At 38.9% G+C, this 16425-nt stretch overlaps 1 protein-coding gene across 8 annotated transcripts in view; it reads left to right on the top strand.

Annotated features, from left to right (window-relative positions):
* Window positions 1-16425, top strand: part of CASK (calcium/calmodulin dependent serine protein kinase) — a 344800-nt gene that overhangs the window by 242669 nt on the left and 85706 nt on the right. For all 8 annotated transcript variants that reach the window (XM_064573940.1, XM_064573938.1, XM_064573945.1 and 5 more), the window contains exon 10: window positions 6949-7048. In XM_064573940.1, the coding sequence (XP_064430010.1) occupies window positions 6949-7048 (100 nt within the window). The remainder of the gene's footprint in view (window positions 1-6948; window positions 7049-16425) is intronic.

Genomic DNA, 16425 nt, shown 5'->3' with positions numbered 1-16425 from the left:
TTGAGTGATAGTAGAAAATTTGTGTTTCTCATTTTGGTTACCAGACATTTCAGATGTTGGGTTTTCTCCCTCTTTCTGTTTTACACTAAGCTCTAGAATTTTAATACTTTTCTTTAAAAAAAAATCCTCTACTGGGGCGCCTGGGTGGCTCAGTCGTTAAGCGTCTGCCTTCGGCTCAGGTCATGATCTGTGGATCCTGGGATCGAGCCCTGCATCGGGCTCCCTGCTCAACAGGAAGCCTGCTTCTCCTTCTCCCACTTCCTCTGCTTGTGTTTCCTCCCTCGCTGTGTCTCTCTCTGTCAAATAAATAAATAAATCTTCAAAAAAAAATAAACCTCTACAAACAATACTTCCTTTAATAAACTCCATAGGCCTCAGTACAAGACTAGATATGAGAATCGTATTTTCTCAAATTGAATATTAGGATGAGTGAGACTATGATGTAGGCTGTCTAGAAAATCTGTGCTCTGCGGGGGTTGTCTCTTTTTTTTTTTTTTTTTAAGATTTTATTTATTTATTTATTTGAGAGAGAGAGAGAAGCAGCATGAGAGGGGATAGGGTCAGAGGGAGAAGCAGACTCCCTGCCGAGCAGGGAGCCCGATGCGGGACTCGATCCTGGGACTCCGGGATCATGACCCGAGCCGAAGGCAGTCGCTTAACTAACTGAGCCACCCAGGCGCCCTGCGGGGGGTTGTCTCTTAAGGAGACACACCTGTACTGTAACCCTGGGTGCCGTCTACTTGGGAGTTACTGAGCAAGGAGTCAGGTCTGGGAAGGTGGGTGCTAGGGGAATGTGTGTCAGCGTCTGAGCTTTTCTAGGGAAGAGGCTCAAGAAAGAATCTGTTCTAGAAATCATCTCCTTTGCTTCATGAATTATCTCTACCTCTAGAAAGCAAATTTCCCTACAGTGAAGCATGTCGAAGAAATTTTGTAAAAAAAAAAACAACAACAACCAACTGTGTCTCGGTCGGTTAAGCATCCAACTCTTGATTTCGGCTCAGGTTGTGATCTCAGGGTTGTGAGATCAGGCTCCATACTGGGCATGGAACCTGCTTAAGATTCTCTCTCTCCCTCTGCCCCTTCCTCCCCCAAATCCGCCCCCCCCCCCACTCACATGCTTGCTCTCTCAAAAAAAAAAAAGTAGAAGCAATATTCTGTATTTGGGTAAATTTATTGCATTCAGTTCAGGAGATGGTGAGTTGAATCCATGTGATTCAACTTAAGAGGATAAAACCATTTATTCCTTACACTGTACATAGAGAAAGTGAGGGAGATTTCTGATAACTTTCTATAATTTTCCTTTATTGATTTTGCAAATTGCAGAAGTATAGCCTGTATGCTTCTCTGAATTATCAGTCGGTTCCTCAAATTCCTGAACTTTGCAGAACTAGAAAAAGTTTGTTTCGGAATGCCATTGTCCAATACTTTACAGACATGTACTATACATGCAATAGCCACTAGCCCTATGTGGTGATTTTATTTTCAATTAATTAATATCAAAGAAAATTTTACATTTGATTTCTCAGTTGCAGTAGCCACGTATCAAGTGTTCAGTACCACATGTGGCTGATGGCTACTGTATTGAACTGTACAGGTATAGAACATTTCCATCATCCCAGAAAGTTCTGTTGTACAGCACCCATCTGGAATCTTGGCAACTCCAAGAGTAATGCTTGCACCTAAGCATCACCTTTTGAGAGGTCAACCAGGAAGCTTTAATAGCTGCCTTTTGGCAGTCTTCCCTTTTTTGTTAATTCAACAAGAGCTAACTTCGGGATTTCTCGAGGTCCTTTGCATGCTAATGAAAACCAGCATTTACATACAGTCCTCTCCTGTAGTGAGGAGGGGTCCAGACGCAGGAAGTTAGCACAGCAAGTTGTGGGTTCCAGCTACTCAGAGCAGCAAGTCTGCTATCCAAAAGGCACCAATGATTCTGAGAACTGAAAACTGTTACCTGGTATGAACAGTTACATAAGTAATAATTGAAGTGATTTTGATCTCTTGATTTTACAAAGCAATTCTATTAATTTCTGATTCTGAAATATAGAATGTATTACTTCCTAAGTTAGGCAGTCTAGCTTTTGAAAGTTACCGTGTACATTAAAAGACCGTCTCTATAAAATACTTTTACACAGACCCAAAAGGATTCCTGAGATACCTCTTCTGTGCAGTTGCTCTTAAAGATAGTCATACTGACTACACTTAGAAGTCTCATCGTTCAGCTTCTGCAGAGAAGATAGCACAGCCTCCTTTAATCAGATATCCTGACTTAATGTTATAAAATTCCCGGTTTTAGACCTGCATTTGAGTTCCATTTGAGTACCCTGTGCACCTAGGCTGTGCTGACTAGACTGAATGACAGCGTTGCCTGTGACTGTAGGGGAGGTACCAGGAGCTCAGACGTCATCATTCGTCTCACCCAACACCACCACCATCATCGAGGACCCAGTTCTTACATGTAATCAACCCACATCCTTTAACATTTCTACCTTGAAATGGTTTTCCAGCCTTCTGGTCATCTCTGTTCAGTCTCAGCCTCTCCAAGTTCTTCTTCACCCTTTTTAGGGCTTTGAGTTCAGTGTTCTGAACCCTAGTAAGATGATCCTTTCTCAAATCCTTATGTGACACGAGTATTTGTATAACCCTGTGATGGGTTTTGCCCCCTTGGTATATTACAGTATGACTCTGTTATTTTGCCACTTGGGTGCAAAGGCAATTATTCTACATGTCATCTCAAAACTTTTGTTTGGTATTTGGGCTTTTTAAAGTGTACCTCCCTGCTTTTGTGCCTATCAGACTTCATAGTGCTTGTTTCTGAGCTCGGGGCACCAAAAAGGGAGTATTGGCTTTTGGCTGTTGTCTTCAAGTCAGCAATTCATCTGTATTCACTCTCCTGTTCCTTTCTCTCTCTTTTTTTTTTTTTTTAAGCTTTTATTTATTTGAGGGGCGCCTGGGTGGCTCAGTTGGTTAAGCATCTGCCTTCAGCTCAGGTCATGATCCCAGGGTCCTGGGGTCGAGCCCCACATCAGACTCCCTGCTCACTGGGGAGTCTGCTTCTCCCTCAGCCTGCATCTCCCTCTGCCTGTATCTCCCTCGCCTGCCGCTCCCCCAGCTTGTGCTCTTTCTCTCTCTCTAATAAATAAAATCTTTTTATTTATTTGACAGAGAGAGCACAAGCAGGGGGAGCAGCAGAGGGAGAGGGAGAAGCAGGCTCCCCACTGAGCAGGGAGCCCAACACGGGGCTCAATCCCAGGACCCTGGGATCATGACCCAAGCCAAAAGCAGACGCTTAAGCCACTGAGCCACCCAGGCACCCCTCTCCTGTTCCTTTCTTGATAACTGTGTTACCTCCTTAAGTGCATTCAGTAGTTTAACTTAGCAGAAGTCTGAGCTAACCATTTTCTTGTTTTCCACTTCCTTAAATGAGACCCAGAGTCATCTAACTGGGAGCATTCCCTTTTGATGTTTGACATATTAACAATAGTTAGGATTGAGTTGAGAATTATTACTTATAGTTCTCTCTCTTTTTTTAAAAGATTTACTTAATTATTTGAGAGAGAGAGAGAGCGGTGCGGAGCGGCAGAGGGAGAAGGAGAGTCTTAAGCAGACACTGTGCTAAGCACGGAGCCCAACATGGGGCCCAATCCCACAACTGTGAGATCACGACCTGAGCCGAAACCAAGAGTCAGATACTTAACCAACTGCACCACCCAGGGACCCCAGTTCTCTTTTTGTTTGAATTTAGAATCTGCCTAATTTGCTTAGTACAAAATTGTATCTTTAATGTCTGTTATCTGTTAGCAGATTGTGAATAGTCTTCCTAACTCACGATTGTTGTATTTCAGAACATACTAAAGTATACCTTCTAAATTAAAGTAGGTAGAAAACTTCTTTGTCAAGGATTTAATAAACTGGGAAGTGTGAAGAACTACCTGTATAAAATCTAAACCGATGGTGTTGTACCCACAGTCCCTTTCATAGCAATAGTGTAGTACAAGAGTTGGCACACTATGGCCTGGGCACCAAATCTGGCCCGTAGCCTATTTTTATATATAAAGTTTTATTGGAACATAGCAATGCACATATTGTCTGTGGCTGCTTTCATGCCACAATGGCAGAGGTGAATAGTTGCAACAGAGACCATATTCCCTGCAGGCCTCAAATATTTATCTGGCCCTTTACAGAAAAGATTTTTGACCCCTGGTATAGTAAAAACCCTTGAACTGGGAGAGTAGTCAGAGGACCTCAATTCCGTCTATGCTTGATTTTATCTCTTAGGTTGGCAGCTTAACCTCTCCAGACCTCAGTTTACTCACATGCAAAAGGAGACTCTTAGAATGAATCATCCCCTAAGGTTATAATTCTATAAATTGATAAACTGTTTTGGAACCATCTTGCTGTTTTACATAATAGCTTTGCATTGAATATTCGAACCACATGCAGTCACTGAGTTTAGAGAACTAAATAAAGAAAACTGCTAACCATAAGACAGATAAATTAGGAACTTGCTACTATTGTTTTAAAAGAATTTACCTCTCTTAAGGCTCTTTTAAATAGTGCTTTCCTGGCATACGTATTTCTAGATCTTGATCGTATTTCTAGATCTTGATCGCAATAGTAGCTAGAACATGCCCTGAAACATAAACTCAACATATTAAGAAACTCAGTTGAACTTCATTTGGAAAGAAAAATAAAGCAGCTCTAAAATTTAGTTTCAGTGTGTGGGAAAGTTTTGATATATAAAAATTCCATTCCCACCCAGCTTTTAGGGAACATGTATGTATGTGAAATGAAATAAGCTTCTACTATAGAAAGAAGAACTCAATATTTAGTGCTGTTTTTTTCATCATGGTAGCTGACTATAAGATTCCACGTAAGGACCTCTCATGCATTAACCCTAGACTTTCAGAAATCTAAAAAGTTGGGGCACCTGGCTGGCTCAGTAGAAGAACATGTGACTCTCGATCTCAGGGTTGTGAGTTCAAGTCCCATGTTGGGTGTAGAGATGACTTAAAAATAAAATCTTTAAAAAAAACTAAAAAGTTGATACCTGGAATGGTATCACCAAGATCATGTCTCTGTTTTTTTGCCTTTCCCTTTCTGCATTCAATTCAGTTCATTTCAATGTATATTTGTGGAAAGAAACCCTAACATGCCCCCCCAAAAAATGAACTCTGTGGAAACATGTTTCTATTAATGTTTTCATATATTTAATAAATGCCTACACACATAAAAAATTTATCTTTCTCCCCCCCCCCCCCCCCATCTCCCTCTCTCTTTCTAAAAAAAAAAGGTGGGGGATACCACCTGGGTGGCTCAGTTAAGTCTCCGACTCTTGATTTAGGCTCAGGTCATGATTTCAGGGTTGTGAGATTGAGCCCCATGTTAGGCTCCATGCTGGGCATGGAGCCTGCTTAAGATTTTCTCTGCCCCCTCCCTGTCTTAAAAAAAATTTTTTTTTCTTTCTTTTCAGAAAAATCTGTGAGTTCAATATTTAAAATTTAGACTTAGACTACATAAGTGATTCGATACTTAAACTACCTAAATGAGCAATTCTACTTAGACCAGCAAAGGCTGTGCTCATGTTCTAGCTATATATATATATATTTTTTTTAAGATTTTATTATTTGACAGAGAGAGAGATAGCAAGAGCAGGAACACAAGCAGGGGGAGTGGGAGAGGGAGAAGCAGGCTTCCCGCCGAGCAGGGAGCCCGATGTGGGACTCGATCCCAGGACCCTGGGATCATGACCTGAGCCGAAGGCAGACGCTCAACAACTGAGCCACCCAGGTGCCCCTAGCTATATATTAGTAAGCCTAGTGATGGTTTACACTTACAAAATGGCTTACAGTTCACAAAGCATTTTCATATACATTATGACTTTTGATGATCCTGTAAGGTATGTCAGTTTTAATGTTTTCACATTATAGCTGAGAAAGACCTCAAGAGGTTAAATGATCAACTCAAGTAGTATCAGGCAGCTGGAAAATGGCAGAGCCAAGGAACATACCCAGATATTCTGACCCACGCCTAACTGACTCGCAGAATTGAACACTTTCACAAAATAACTTTTATTGCTGTTCTTGTTACTGACACAGTTCCTCACATTTTTCCGTCTAGCAGTCCGAAGGGGTGTCATGCACTCAATATGACAGTAATTCTCAACTAGGAATCGGGGGAAGCTATGTGTGCTGTTTAAAGAGTCCACCTGTAGTTGGTTCTGCTGTGCAGCCTGATTGAGAATTACTGTGCTAGAGTAGCAGATAGTCATTGTTAATAAAAAGAGAGGGGGGAAAAGATTTTAAAAACGAAAAATGACTCATTCCTACTTCCCAGAGAGAATGCTATTAGCATTTTGATATATGTTCAGTCATTTATATCTGTATTAATCTTTTTTTTTTTTTTCAAAAATGAGATACTATAGATTGTTTTAAACCTTTTTTATGTAATTCACAAGCATCTTTATGGGGTTTTTTTTTTAAATGTTTTATTTATTCATGAGAGTCAGAGAGAGAGAGGCAGAGGCAGAGGGAGAAGCAGGCTCCCCGCCTAGCAGGGAGCCCGATGCGGGACTCTATCCCAGGACCCTGGGATCGTGACCTGAGCCTAAGGCAGTCACTTAACCGACTGAGCCATCCAGGCGCCCAAGCATCTTTCTGTTTTATTAAACATCCGTCAGCATTATTTCATATTGACTGCAGAATATTCCATTTTGTGGTACATGTTGAGTTCGAGATGAAAATGGTTTCACGTACTTTCCCAGTCCCCAACAGTGTTCTCCTCGTATATGCATATGTGATTAATTTGAAGGAATCCAAAATCATTTAAAAGCTACCCCTCTTCTAGCTGTCATCTCCTATAGGTTTGACTTTCTGAATACTCCTTAAGTTTGTTGAACTTTTTTGTATTTATGTATTTGTTTTCATTTTTTTCATCTTTCTGTTTTAGGGTGCGGTACTAGCAGCTGTGTCAAGTCACAAATTCAACTCATTCTACGGGGATCCTCCTGAAGAGTTGCCAGATTTTTCTGAAGACCCTACCTCCTCAGGTAATTGGACTGTTTATTCATTCACCAGCGTGAATCATTTGGTGTCTCATCCTTTCTCTTCCATTCCTTTCCTATGAATCTAGTCAGATCCCCCAAGGAATTCTAAGGAAGTTTGTCAGCAACCAAATCCCATCCACGTGTGTCTAGTTCCTTTTAATTTTACTACTGAAGTTGCTTTCCCCTGCTGTTCCAAAACCAACATTTTACTTTTTTCTTTTTACTTCAGAAATTCTTCTTTCCCTTTCCCCACTCCAGACCCGACATTGCACTTCATCCAATCCAACGTTGTGGTCAGTCTTTTTGGATCTTTAGATCTTTAGATCTGAGTACCTTATACCCCAACAAAAAAAATTCCCCATGTCAACCATAGCAGATCAGACTTTGGGACAACCCTGCTTTTAATTTTATCTTTCAATGTAAACTGTCTTGTGACTTATCTCTCGATACAATTTACAAGTTCTTCTCTTTTTATAAAGTCTGTAACACATATATACAAGCATTCAGGGGAGAAGAACACAGAAGAAGAGTTACCTATTTGGCTGAAATGTATATAGGTACTCCTGGGGGGAAGAAAAGCCACCAATGTTCACAAAATTATTTTATAAAACACTCAGATTTCCATTTTATTAGTGAGGTATTCTCAAGGATCATTTGTTAAAAATCCACAGTATCCATTTATATGTTTATGTAAATGCATGCATATGTCTGTTATACTCTTTAAATTTCACTGATGTACGTACGTATTTACGTCTGAATCATATGTCCTCTGCCCTCAGCTTTTCTTCCTTCTGACATTAGAGTCACTCAGTATTTGCCATGTGGTTGACTTTGGGCTGTTGGTTTGATTTTTATACATTTGGGGCTGCCCATTCAGTATTCATGTATTACCATTGGGACTCAAGGCCAAGGGCCCTTCCTAAAGCATGAGTTGTGTGTCTTTCACTATTAGCAATCCAGGAAGAATGGATGTGCTAATGCTTCTCTCCTGTTGGAACTGTGAGCATTTGTCAGCGTTTATGCTTCTTCCTTCTCTCTGTTTATACACGTATGTGCACAAACCTTCACATACACAGTTTCTTACCAATTGGTATGTGCTTATTACACCTTGTGGAAAAGAACAGGATCAAGTTTCCCATTCCAGTAGCTGTGTAGTTCCTCATTTTGACCTTTACCAATTGGGATGTGAATCTTCCTCTTTTGAGTAAAGGTGATTTCCAAAAACAATCAGAAATGGGAATCTTAGAAAAGAGACTCTATGAAGAGAAGGTCTTGCTGGTTTCCTCTTGCACTGACTTTGTGATTATCCAGAGCCCTTACCACATGAAAGGCAAGGCTGTAGTTGTGTTTCTAGGTGTGTCCCCCATGCTCCCTGTTGTTTCATGTCTGTCTTTTTCTCTCCCAGTCCATTTTGTTCCCTCCACCTGTAGCCTTTGAGTTGGTGTTAGCTCATACCTCTCCTCTCCTCACACTCGGTTTACAGTAGACCCATCTGGGGGGAGTGGATCCAGAAATGGTTTTATGTCATACTGTGACTACCTGATACAGTCACAAATTTGGAATAGATTGAGCGATTGTAGGTCAACATCTAATACCATTTTCATCTTTAGAATCGGGACTGGAGAGCCGTGTGGTCCTTGCAATAGCTTCACAGACCTAATCTTTAGTGTTAACCCCTTAATATGTACTTCTGCCTAGGAAGAGTTAAGTGAGCTCTTAAGTGTCCCTTTCTGTTAAAGAATTGGATTTTTCTTTTAGGGAAAGGAATTGTCTATAGTTATAAACATGCTTATTTTCTGTTAAATACATTTTTATCACCTAGTTTTTTTGTTTTTCAGTACAATCTGTAAATGATATGGTTGAAATAGTTTCTGATTGCAGCATTTGCTTTTTAAACAAAAAAGAAATTTCCCACATTGTCTTGCGGGTAGCCTGCAAGCTCTCGAATTAGTTGTTCACAGTTTCACATTCCCTCTTGCTTCCCTTTCCTGCAGTCACACCTTCTTTTGCCGAAATTTCTGGATCTTAATGATCTTGTAAGCAGTCTGTATCTTCATTTGACATGCAAACGGCTGTCTCTATTTTTAAATAGCAGGATGCTACGAATAAAAGACAAAAGAATCATTATGTAGTGTATGTGTCTGATCACCTCCCCTAAATGAAAAGGAAATTTTTTATGTATTCAGAAGTCAAAGACAAAGAACATTTTGAAGAAATTCTAATACTTTCGTAACTTTCTCACAGCTACCAAGAATTATTCATATGTTCCTAAGATTAATTTTTAATACTAAGCCATTAAAGGGAGGCACTGTACTATTTTATCAGCATCATTTATGAAATTGGTCTCTACCAGCAAACTTCCTTTTCTGCAACCAACAGTAATGGTTGTATGCTTGGTTGCAGAAAGCCTATTATATATTTTGTCTGGACTCACATAAGAGCTTTACACTTTCATAAAGTATTTTCATTTTCATTTCATTTTTTTAATGTTTTCATTTCAAGCCTCAATTCTTGTCAATGTAATTCTAATCCTTAAATTCCTCATCATTTATTTTAAGTTCCGACATTAACCTTTCTGCTATCTTTCTGTTTAAATCTGCATGGGTTTGTTTTACAATACAAAACAAAGCACCTTCCAGCATTACCTGAAAGTTCTAGCAAGCCCTGGGCAAAAAGAGAAAAATGGTCAGCAAGCTTGTGTTTGTTGGGTGGGGGTGAGGGGGCAGGGAAGGAGGGGTTAGAGAGAAAACAATGTAAGGTCACCAACTGCTGTTTCTTAAGAAGGACAGTCTGTTTTTCATCTTTAGATAATCCCTGTTCTAGTCTTTCTATGAAATAATGGTAAGTAGGTCATTTTCTTTAATGACTTTGCTTGACAAAATTAAAATCCTATTTTGGTCCCCCAAAATTCTATTTAAGATCACAATTTAAAAATGAATTTAAAAATAATACCTTTCCCGATCTGTCATCTAAAGAGTCTAACATGTTTAGGTATGCTGTTTACATTGTAAAACAATTTTTATGTAAAAGATTATTTTTTCTATTTATCGAAATTAATCCATTACATATTCACTAGAATTTGTTGAGTTTAATCATATGATGAACAACAGTGTTCCTTTGTTACTTAACAATCCAAAGTAGAAATATTCCTTTCTCATATTTCAAATCAAAGAAGTCAGAATCCCAACCCAGTGTTTTAATGACTGAAATCCTTAACAGTCCCAGGGAATGTGCTCGTGGAACACAAGGATTCACTTTGGGCTCAGCTGGGGGACTGTGCTTCTTGTGGCTCATCTACTGGGCCCAACTGTAGCTTGATAACCTGCTTGCTCTAAAATCATACTGTTTGTTGTTTGTCCATATGCTGCCTTCCTCCTAGGACTTCTAGCAGCAGAAAGTAGGTATCCCTTTGTTTTCCTCTAAGCTTTATCTTTTATGCAAAAGTGTTTGGCTTTGCATGGTTCATAAGCAGCTTGACTTTCTCCTTGGCTGTTTGTGTTTAGATGTTTGATTATGAATTTTAACACTGCCTGACCATAAAATAAAAATGTGGCTGTATTGATTTCCTGAGGCACTGTCATACAAATAATACTAACTTCTCACTTTCATAAGAGGAAGATAGGCAGTGTTAAAATTTTAACTGCACTTAATATTATCTCACATCTGCATTTCAAGCACAAATACATTAATTTGGGAGAAAGGGTAACATTTTATTTTATAGTTCGCTTTCAAGAAAACTTTCAGGGTAAGTGAATTTTCCTTTGATTACATAATCTATAAGTGGTTTTTATTACTCTCTATAACTAACTGAATTTTTAGTTAATTAATATGGAGCTGTGGAATGAACTCCTGAATTTATGTGTCTCAGCAACTTTTACCATCAGAAAGATCATTTGTAAAGAATCATATAATGGCTAAATTTTAATTACAAAAGGACATGATTTGATTATGTGACGAGATTAAAGTAAAAAGTATGTAAAAAAAATTAGACACACAAATGAGTACAAGTAAAGCTAAGGCAATCTGAATAAGATGGGTGGATTGTATCAATGTCATTATTCTGAGTATGATATTATACTATAGTTCTGTAAAATGTTACTAATGAGGAAACCGAGCAAAGCATACAAGGGATCTCTGTATTATTTCTTACAACTGCATATGAATCTACAATTATTTCAATAATTTCAATTAAGACAATAGAATAAATCTTTACCTCTACATTGTGTTTACTGGGGGGAAGTATATAAGAGACAATGATAAATTAGAAAACTGGATGCTAATAATTGAATACATTGTCACATTCTCTTGCATTTGTTACTTGTAGCTCTAGTTGCAGCTGATTTAATATAAAAATCTCACAGTATGTTAATTATCTATTGCTGTGTATTGAATCCCTTCAAAGCAGGATTTATCCTCTCACACTTTCTGTGGGTCAGGAATCTGGGCATGGCTTAGCTGTGTGCCTCTGGCTTGAGATCTCTCATGAGACTACAGTCAAGCAGTCGTCCAGGGCTGCAGTCTCATCTGAAGGCCCAACTGTGGGCGATGGGGGGAGGAATCCTCTTCCAAACTCCCTGTCATGGTTGTTGATAGGCTTCAGTTCCTTACCGGCTATTGAGCCTCTCCATAGGGCTGCTCACAACACAGAAGTTTGTTTTCCCCAGCATGAATGATCAAAGACAAAGGGCACAAGTAAGAGTGCCCAAGACAAAAGCTACAGTCTTTATAACCTCATCTCGGAAGTGACATCCTCTCATTTCTGCCCTATTCTCTTCATTACAAGTGAGTTACTAAGTCCAGCCCACACTTCCAGGAAGGGATTTGATTATACAAGCGTATGAATACCAGGAGGCAGGGATCGTGGGGGCCATCTTAGAGGCTGTCCACCACATACAAGTTAATGACAATTATAGTGTGAGACACTTCTTTGTAACTGCTTTTGTTTCTCCAGATTTAGCATGCCTCTCCTTTTTTTTTTTTTTTTTTTAAGTAGACCTATCCTGTCATTTGGAAATGAAAGCATCTTGGAGGTATCAAGTAGTGCTTTTCTTTAGTTGTAAAGTTTTATATGAATGGGCATTTAACCAGCAGAATGTTATTTAGAATACTTTGACAAATTTGTGCCCAATGATGCTGCTGTTTGAAAACAGACCATTTTAACAAGCATAACGACATTAGAATTATAGCATCTGTACTCTGATAGAATCCATTTGCAGAGTTCTTTTAACTAATACTAAATTTTGCTGTGTCTGCACGATATACAAAAAGAATCTAAAGGATTTATCACCATGTGTAAGTTTTCATAGCTTGAATTGGATACAGTGCAATGCTTAAGTCCAAAATACAGTGTCCATTACAGGATTCACTATTGCTTATACCTTGATTGTTAACCAGAATTTGCTTTGTATAGTGGGAATAAAAGCTGTTGTCCAGGGAGGGAAGGGAGGCATTTGACTGCAAAGGGACAAGAGGGAACTTTTTTGAAGAGATGAAAATGTACACTTAAATTGGTGAATTTCAACTTAATAAATTATACTTTAGTAAGCAGATTTTTTTAAAACACTGTTGTGCTTACAGGGTGGGGCTTTGACTGGGTGGGTGATAGGAATGTGTGTGTTGTGGATTCAGGGTTGTATAAATGGGATTGCTAATACAACAGGAAAGAGGCTATTGGTTAACTCTTCAGAAAAAGCTAGACTAGATGCAGATGCTGAATTTGCTCAGTGATACTGGGTTTTATAGCTATACATATAATTTTTAAATATACACGTACAAATTTTTGTTACTGAAATAGCTGCATATATGTGTATGCAGTTATCAGATGTATGTAGTATGTACATTTATCAAAATTCATTGAATGGTACACTTAAGAATTGTATATTTCACTCTGTGTATACTTTACCTGAGACAGAAAGAGAGGTATTAAAATCGATGCCAAAGTGTTTAGGGGTGCACTATAGTAATGTTGACCACTCTGCTGCATAACATGAATTGATGTTCCCAGTTAAAGTGTATGATTATCAACCTAATTTTTAGATACAAACTTGCTTAACAAATGAATTGTGCAGAAATTAAAATAAAATACTATCCTGAAGGCAGGGCTTAGTTACTTTCTAATAAATTTATCATTGTGAAAGTTTGGACCAAGGCCTACAAAAATAAACCTTATATGGGAAATAAAATTGAGATTAAAGAGAAGATAGAAATTGGATATCCTCTCATTACCCAATGCAAATTATTCAGATGTGTTGCTGAGGGTGAAACGTGGTTTCTGGAGGAGCCCATCTGAAGTAGAAGGACTCAGTGTTACAGACTTGACTTTGGGGACTTGCTCTTCTGCTCACTGCTGCGGCCCCAAGGTCATTTGACCTTGTGGAGCCTCCAGTTTACCAAGTATAAAAAAACTTGCCTACAGGATGGGATTATTGTGGAATCACATAAGGTAATGAGTATAAAAGCATTTTGGAAGTCAAAAACTGACATACAAATAAAAGTACCAAAATAATTTTATTATGACTTTAAGGAAAATGGGGCTGTGCAATAAGCTGTTTTCTGTGGTTAACTGTTACGTTATAATTCTTCAGAATTTACTCAGAAAAAAATCATTTTACTCAAACACATTTCATTGTGTCCTTTTGTACAAAGCCCCCTAACAAAGTGCAGCCTGGAATACAAAAGTGAATAAAATACCTACAGTCCTGCCCTTACACAGATTGCCCTCTGAGGTGAACTTGTGTGCTATTTATTGATTGATTTTTTTCAAGGCAGTTACAACTTTATTCAAAGGCTTTATGGGGGGGGGGGAAACACACCCTTTTCAGTTTTTGAGAAAAGTGAAGAGTTCTTTTGACTATGACAGTATTAATCCACGAAATAAATACTAATAGCAGTTAAGAGCCTCTGTGTGTGCTGTGCTGTGTTAAATCGTGTTGTCTTCATTATTACTACTGCCTCGGTGTTTAAAACAAATAGCAATGGAAAAGAAGTGTCTATGTACATTTATATTTTATACTGAATGGAGAAATTATGGGACTTTTAGATCGGCTTAGTACTGAACTGCAGGTATCAATGATACATATATATCAGACAAAGAATGTTTTTCTGTCATTCTGCTGGTCATACCCAAAGAAAGAAAGAACAGAACTAGAAGGGGGGGGTCAATGGAAGGTGTTAAATGATCAAGGGTAAAGAAAGATTTTGAGGTTAGACCAAAACTATGTGTTTATTCAATGTAAAAGATAAAGGAGAAATGGAAGAAAGCTGTAATTTTCCTACCTAATTTCAGAAACTTAAAATTTGGGGCACTTTTCAGAAACTGAAACAGGTGGCTCAAGTACAGCTATGGAAATACTTCCTCTTATGATTGAAAACCCACAAAGTTAACCACATTTGAGTACAAGATAAGACTATAAATCAGTTCAGAAACCGTGACAAGCTCCAAGGAGGGTCAATAGACCCGTTGAGCTGATGGGTCTTGCTTCCTGGAAACACCGGATAACAGATGCCTCTGTGCTTTCCAGCAAAGCATTCACTGCGTCCTTTGGAGCAGATTAGACCACAGGTAGAGGTGTTGAATTCCTGCTCATCCACCTCCTCTCTAAGTTTGTCCCAGCTCCTCATTCGGCAGCCTATTTCTGCGACACTTTGTTTTTTCCTCTTGTATATCATTTACTTCAGGGTATAGGATGTCTGAGAGCCCCTTCCTCAAGGCCAGGGATCATACCTGTTTTCTCAAAAGCCCCTGCCTAGCACCTGGCAAAAAGCAGGAATGTTCAATAAAGATTTTGGTTATTGTCTGACCCGACAGGGGTCAGGTTCTTTTCTAACCTCCATATCCATGCATAAACCACATGTAGCTTCTTGTCACTCTTTCTCCCATGTTTCCTAGTACAGCCAATTCGTGTAGTAAGTCAGGCAGAGCATAGACTTCAGAGCCAGACACGCTGGGCCTGAGTTTTGGTTCTACCATTTCTAGCTGTGACCTTCTTTGAACCTCAGTTCCCTATCTAGAAAGGTCAGGTAACATATCTACCTTACTGCATTGTCCTGAGGATGTTCCTGGCACATAATAAACACTCGAGAACTGGGAGCCCCTGTTGTTATTATTATGTTTCTTTAGAACTTCATTAATTCAGTGCATACTTTGTGGGTGTTCTGAAATGAATCAAATATAGACATGCCATAAGGACCTCATAGCACAGAAGAGTGAACAAGTACACATGTAGGGTCACCTGTGGAGTATGCATGCTGGTGGGACAGGAATTGCGTGGAGCTCTGGGGATTCACAGATGAGCAAGTGGTACAGCCAGAATCGCTTCCCAGTGGTTAGACTTGCCATCTTGGTATTCACTAGGATACAAGGTTGTTTTATTTTCATCTTATAGTATTAATAAACTGCCACCTAGATTATGTATTCACATAAGCAATGCTGGTAGAGACCATAAAAACTAGGTAAGATTCCATTAAGATAATGAAAATGATAATTAGGTTTTTGTAGTATCTGTTGAATTTTTTTAATGTACAAAAAAACATTTCGTTGGTATTTCTGTCATTGCAGTTTTAAGTCCAGAAGTTTAGAACTGGCTTTAGTGACTATAAACCTGGTATCATTTAACCCTGCTGTTGATGATGTGCTGGGGTCAGGGGTTCCATGGGACATTTGGAACTAATTTCTTCACATCATCTCTTGTTTTACAAGGCTTTCAGTAAGGGATGATGAGAGAGCTGGCTTTGAACTAATTTCCAGAGTTTTTTTCCCTACTCAGAACGATGTAAAAGTCACAAGAAGAACAGGTAGAAGGAAGTGGATTTGGTTAATACCTTTTCAGGAACAGCAAGGGAAATGAGGACTGATTTGTGCCTTGTACGTTTTTTTGTCCTACTTAATACCCACTTAATGTTTTCAGTGAAAGAATACCAAGAGCCTGGTAGGCATAATTACTCAAAACTTGAAAGTATCCACGGTCCTTTCAATAGATAAATGGTCAAACTTTGGTACATCCTTGCAATGGAATACTACCCAACAATAAAAAGGATTATGCCATGGATACCCACGACAACCTGGATGAATCTCTAGGGAGTTACGCTGGGTCAAAAAAGCCAATCACAAAAGATTACATACTGTATGGTTTCATTTATATAGCATCCTTGAAATGACAAAATTATAGAAATGGAGAACAGATTAGTAGTTGCCAAGGGTTAGGAGGGGAATAGGGTAGGAATAAATGAGGATAGTTATAGAAGGGCCAAATGAAGGATCCTTGTGGTGATGGAAATATTCTGTAGCTTGCCTGTGCCAATGTCAGTCTCCCAGTTGTGATGTTGTGTGAGTTTTGCAAGATGTTACTTTTGAGGGGAACTGGGTAAAGGGCACATGAGAT

This window comes from Mirounga angustirostris, unplaced genomic scaffold (genome assembly GCF_029215605.1).
Source record: "Mirounga angustirostris isolate CCGP_5_RB_7025 unplaced genomic scaffold, mMirAng1.0.hap1 SCAF_11, whole genome shotgun sequence".
Taxonomy (NCBI): Eukaryota; Metazoa; Chordata; class Mammalia; order Carnivora; family Phocidae; genus Mirounga; species Mirounga angustirostris.
Note: the sequence above shows the minus strand (reverse complement) of the source record. Positions and strands in the feature narration are given on the sequence as shown.